The sequence below is a fragment of the Colobus angolensis genome, unplaced genomic scaffold (genome assembly GCF_000951035.1).
Source record: "Colobus angolensis palliatus isolate OR3802 unplaced genomic scaffold, Cang.pa_1.0 Scaffold406, whole genome shotgun sequence".
In the NCBI taxonomy this organism is placed as follows: domain Eukaryota; kingdom Metazoa; phylum Chordata; class Mammalia; order Primates; family Cercopithecidae; genus Colobus; species Colobus angolensis.
The window spans coordinates 79,641-84,306 of NW_012117444.1; the positions used below are offsets into that span (position 1 = coordinate 79,641).

Here is a 4,666-nt window from a genome sequence, read left to right on the forward strand (position 1 = left end):
CTGGAATCATGCAACCTCACACTCAGTTTAGGGTACATTATTCCCCTGTTCCTTTTTCTTTACTTCCATGGGATGTTAGAGCTTATTCCTTCATTAGTTAGTTCCACCAAAAGCTCCTGGACTCCTTACGTGCACTGTGTAAGTGCGACTGGAAGAGGACAGGCTGGTGATCTTGGTTAAGTCTCTTCAGAGATGGAGGACCCAGTTTCCTTCTTTGTAAAAACGGCGTGATCATAGGAAAATAATGTGCTAAGGCATAATAGTAAGTGCTTAATACAGTGGTTCCCGAGGTGTGATCTCCAGACCAGTAACACCAGTACCAGCTGGGAACTCCACAGAAATGCAAATTCTAGGGCCTCATCCAAGATTTACAGAATCAGAAACTCTATGGGGAGGACTAGGAAGCAATCTGTTTAAACAAGTCTTGGAGGCGATGAGGATTCATGCTCAAGTTTGAGAACCGCAGGGTTAATAGGTGGTAACTATTAGCAGTTGGTACTTGAGGCTGCAGAGACAATGAAAAACTCAGCTGGCTAAAGTTAAGCACTAAGGTGTCAGCAGCACCCACAGGGCTCTCAACTGCCTCAGTGCCCCCCCCCCACTCCCGTCTTACTCAACAGGCCCCTCCGAGAGCGCTCGCTGATTGGTGGAGTTTCTGGTCGACATTCACCACCCAACCAACCGCAGAGCGCGTAAACTGAGAGGGGCGGAAGCAGGCGGGACGAGAACTGTGTGCCTATTGGCTACAGACCACGCCGCAGAGTGAGTGGGGCGGAGCTGCGCTTGCGCGGAGCCGCGCTTGCGCGGAGCCGAGGCGCGCCCCTGGCGGCCGTTGAAAAATGGCGACTGTGGCTGAGTTGAAGGCTGGTGAGTGCGAGCGGGGAGGCCTTCGCGTGGGAAGCGTCGGGCCATCATCTTGTGGAAAGGATGGGACGGGAGGAGAGCGCGCGGAACACAAGGGTTGGCTTTTGCAGGGGTCATTCTTCGGTGTGAGGGCCTGCGGGGAAACGTCTGGCTGCCGTCCCGGCCTGTGCGCAGGGAGCTCTTACGGGGAAGACGTTGCCCACTGGCGAGTTTTAAACCAGTTTGGAGCTGAAGGAGGAGTTGCATAATCTTCAGGCATCTAAGAGGCCTATAGGCCTGCATCTTGGGCCCCTGGCGCATCTTATTGGACCCTGCCGGGGGCTGGAGGGCTTGCTTGGACCGGGCTTGGCACTCAGGGCTGATGACTACAATTCCCACAATCCCTATTGGGTTAGGCACTGCCCTAAACAATTTGCTTGGTTGTCTGCTGGATCCTTACAACAACCTGTTAAGTAGCCCTCCCCTCCCCGCCTTTTTTTTTTTTAAAAAAAAGATTGGGTCTCTCTGTCGCCCAAGCTGGAATGCAGTAGCGCGATCACAGCTCACTGCAGCCTCGAACTCCGGGACTCCAGTAATCCTCCCACCTCAGCTTCCAGAGCAAGTGGGAATACAGGCACTCTTCACCACGCCCGGCTAATTTTTCTGTTTTTTGTAGATACGGGGTCTTGCTGTATTGCCCAGGCTGATGTCGAACTCCTGGTCTCATGCTATCCTCCCACCTTGGCCCCCTCAAAGTGCTGGGATTACAGGCGTGAGCAGCTGGCCCGTTTTTCATCGGAAGAAACTAGAGGCAAAAAGTTTGCTGGCCAGGCCATTTTCCTGTCTTTTGAGGAAAAGATACTCTAAGCTAGTTACGTGCGAGTCATTAATGACGTTTGTACACTGTTTACTTTGAAACAAATGTCCAGACAAGTAATAGTAATAATAGTTATCATTGAGCCTCATGTGTCAGGCACTACTCAGCCTGTGTGTTACCTGATTGTAACAACCCTATACCCATTTCATAGATTGGGAAACTGAGGTACTGAGAAGTGAAATAGCCCAAAGTGATTTCACTAGAAAGAGACACAGGGTGGGAACCTAGTTGTGATGCACCTGACTGCCAGGTCTTAATCACTGAGCAATATTGCTGTCCAATAAATAAAACCAGTTCCAGTTTGCAGGGAACCCAGGGTTTAAACTAGTAATTCTTAGAGATTTTACAGAGGAGACGTGTATAAAAGTGTGTATTTGGGGCACAGGGTTGGTGAACAGTCATAAAACAGCAGGCATGCGTCTTGTCCACAAGAACAGACTTCACACGAATCTACAGATTGTGTTCCCAGGGAAATACACATCACATGTAATATTGCATACATTTTCAGAGGATTTAAAGGTACACTTGGAATGAGCCAAGCACAGTGGCTCACGCCTGTAATCCTAACACTTTGGGAGGATTGCTTGAGCCCAGGAGTTTAAGACCAGTCTGGCCAACATAGTGAGACCCCATCTTTATAAAAAAAAAAAAAAAGCCTGGCATAGTGGCCTGTGCCTGTAGTCCCAGCTACCCCACAGGCTGAAGCAGGAAGATCGCTTGAGCCCAGGAGATAGAGGTGACGATGAGCTACAGTGGTGCCACTGCACTCCAGCCTGGGCAACAAAATGAGACCTTGTCTCAAAAAAAAAATACAAATTAAAAAAAAAAAAAGAAAAGGTACTCTTGAAATATAAGCAAGGTTAAAACCTTTCCGAAGAAGTTTTGATGGCCCAGTGTTCTAAGCATAATAGAGGGAAAGGTAAAATGGTATGGACCTCCAAAAGGAACCCGGTGAAAACTTGTTTGCCAGCCAGTTACCTTATATTTTATGGGCTTTTACCTTTTTTAGCACGATCACATTTTTCCTCCTCATTTGGTTCTATCTCTGAGAGGTAAAGCTCATTATTTTAGAGAAGGCAACTGAGGCATGGGTTGGTAATCCACCACTGAGGTGCTGATGAGACATGCTGGCTTTCCTGTTTCCACTGTCACTAATTCTCATTTCTCTGCCCAGTTTGAGGCTGTCCTGTGTGTAATACAGAGTAATTGGGACAGGATCCTTGCCAGTGACAAAATCTCTCCATCTAATTTCCAGAGATGGAATTAGAGAATAGGGGTTCAGTTATGATTCTAAGAGTACAATAAGGCTGTACCTTCCTTTTATGGGCCTGTGACAAAGTCTGATCGGGTGATAACTGTACTTAACCTATTTGCAAGAAGGTTGAAAGGATGCTTTAAAAATGAGGAAAGAAAGGTCAAAAGTCAGTAAAGAGTGTATCTCTTTAGTCATATGATCCAGGGTTATTGTTGATGTTATTTATTGAAGCTTAGAAAGATCTTATGTCCATACAGCCCAGGAGCTGTCTTTATGGGTTTTTGTTACTGTGGTGTACTTATTTGGTGCCTTTGGCAAGGTGCAGAACAGTGTTAAACTACATTGATTTCCCAGTAGTATACAGCAATGTATTATAATCCTCCTAGGTGACTCCTACTGAGTTCTTGCTATGTTCTTGGCTCTGTGGATGAGATGTGTTCATTCTCTGAAGTTGTCATTTAGCTGGTAGGAACTCTTTGAAAATAGAAAGTTCCAGATCAGTACAAGGGATGCTGCCAATTCAGTCCTAAGATCCCCATTATCTATGCAAAATATGTACAGCCAAATCCCATGATCATAACTGCTTTGTCATGGTGACTCTGGCTAATCAGTAAGTTAGGTTTACATTCTGCATACACATACCTGACTCCTTAAGATGGCATTGATATGGTCACGTGCTAGATTTCTAACTAGGCTTAACATTTCGGAATCCTGCTGTTCTAAGGAATTAACTCATAGTTGTCTTTAAAACAACAAAGAGGCCAGCAGGCGTGGTGGCTCACACCTGTAATCCCAGTACTTTGGGAGGCTGAGGCAGGCGGATCACGAGGTGAGGAGATGGAGACCATCCTGGCCAACATAGTAAACCCTGTCTCTACTAAAAATACAAAAATTAGCCGGGCGTGGTGGGGCGTGCCTGTAATCCCAGCTATCCAGGAGGCTGAGGCAGGAGAATCACTTGAACCCGGGAGCCTGGAGATTGAGTGAGCCGAGATCGTGCCACTGCCCTGCAACCTAGCCACTGCCCTGCAACCTAGCGACAGAGCGAGATTGTCTCAAAACAACAACGAAAAACCGAAAACAGCTTTTCACTCCCTAAAGGGTTCTGGATTATCAAAGGTTTGTGGTTTTTTTTTGGTTGGTTGGTTGGTTGGTTGGTCGGTTGGTTGTTTTAGACGGAGTCTCTCTCTTTGCCCAGGCTGGAGTGCAGTGGCACCATTTTGGCTCACTGCAACTTCCGCCTCCCAGGTTCAAGCAATTCTCCTGCCTCAGCCTCCCAAGTTGTTGGGACTACAGGTGCGTGCCACCACACCGACTAATTTTTTGTATTTTTAGTAGAGACGGGGTTTCACCTTGTTAGCCAGGATGGTCTTGATCTCCCGACGTCGTGATCCGCCCGCCTTGGCCTCCCAAAGTGCTGGGTTACAGGCATGAGCCACCATGCCCTGCCATCAAAGGTTTTTACGCAGTAACCCAACAGACTTCTTTTGTGGAATATAGTTCTGTTCTTTAATCATCTTTCTAGACCAGAGATTGTTAGTGACAAGCAGAACCTGTGTGCAGTGGCAGACACTCTTGAAAATATATGAGAGACTGGGGCTTAAGTTCAGGTCCAAGTAAGCAACTATAATTCTATCCCCCACCTTTTCCCCTCACTAAAGAATTATGTATTGGCCGGGCACCGTGGCTCA

General features: G+C 47.2%; 1 protein-coding gene across 6 annotated transcripts in view; it reads left to right on the forward strand.

Moving 5' to 3' along the window:
* Nucleotides 1–759: 759 nt before the first annotated feature.
* Nucleotides 760–4,666, forward strand: part of FOPNL (FGFR1OP N-terminal like) — a 32,043-nt gene continuing 28,136 nt past the window's right edge. For all 6 annotated transcript variants that reach the window (XM_011956003.1, XM_011956005.1, XM_011956004.1 and 3 more), the window contains exon 1: nt 760–867. In XM_011956003.1, coding sequence (XP_011811393.1) covers nt 840–867 — 28 coding nt within the window. In that variant the 5' untranslated portion in view covers nt 760–839. The remainder of the gene's footprint in view (nt 868–4,666) is intronic.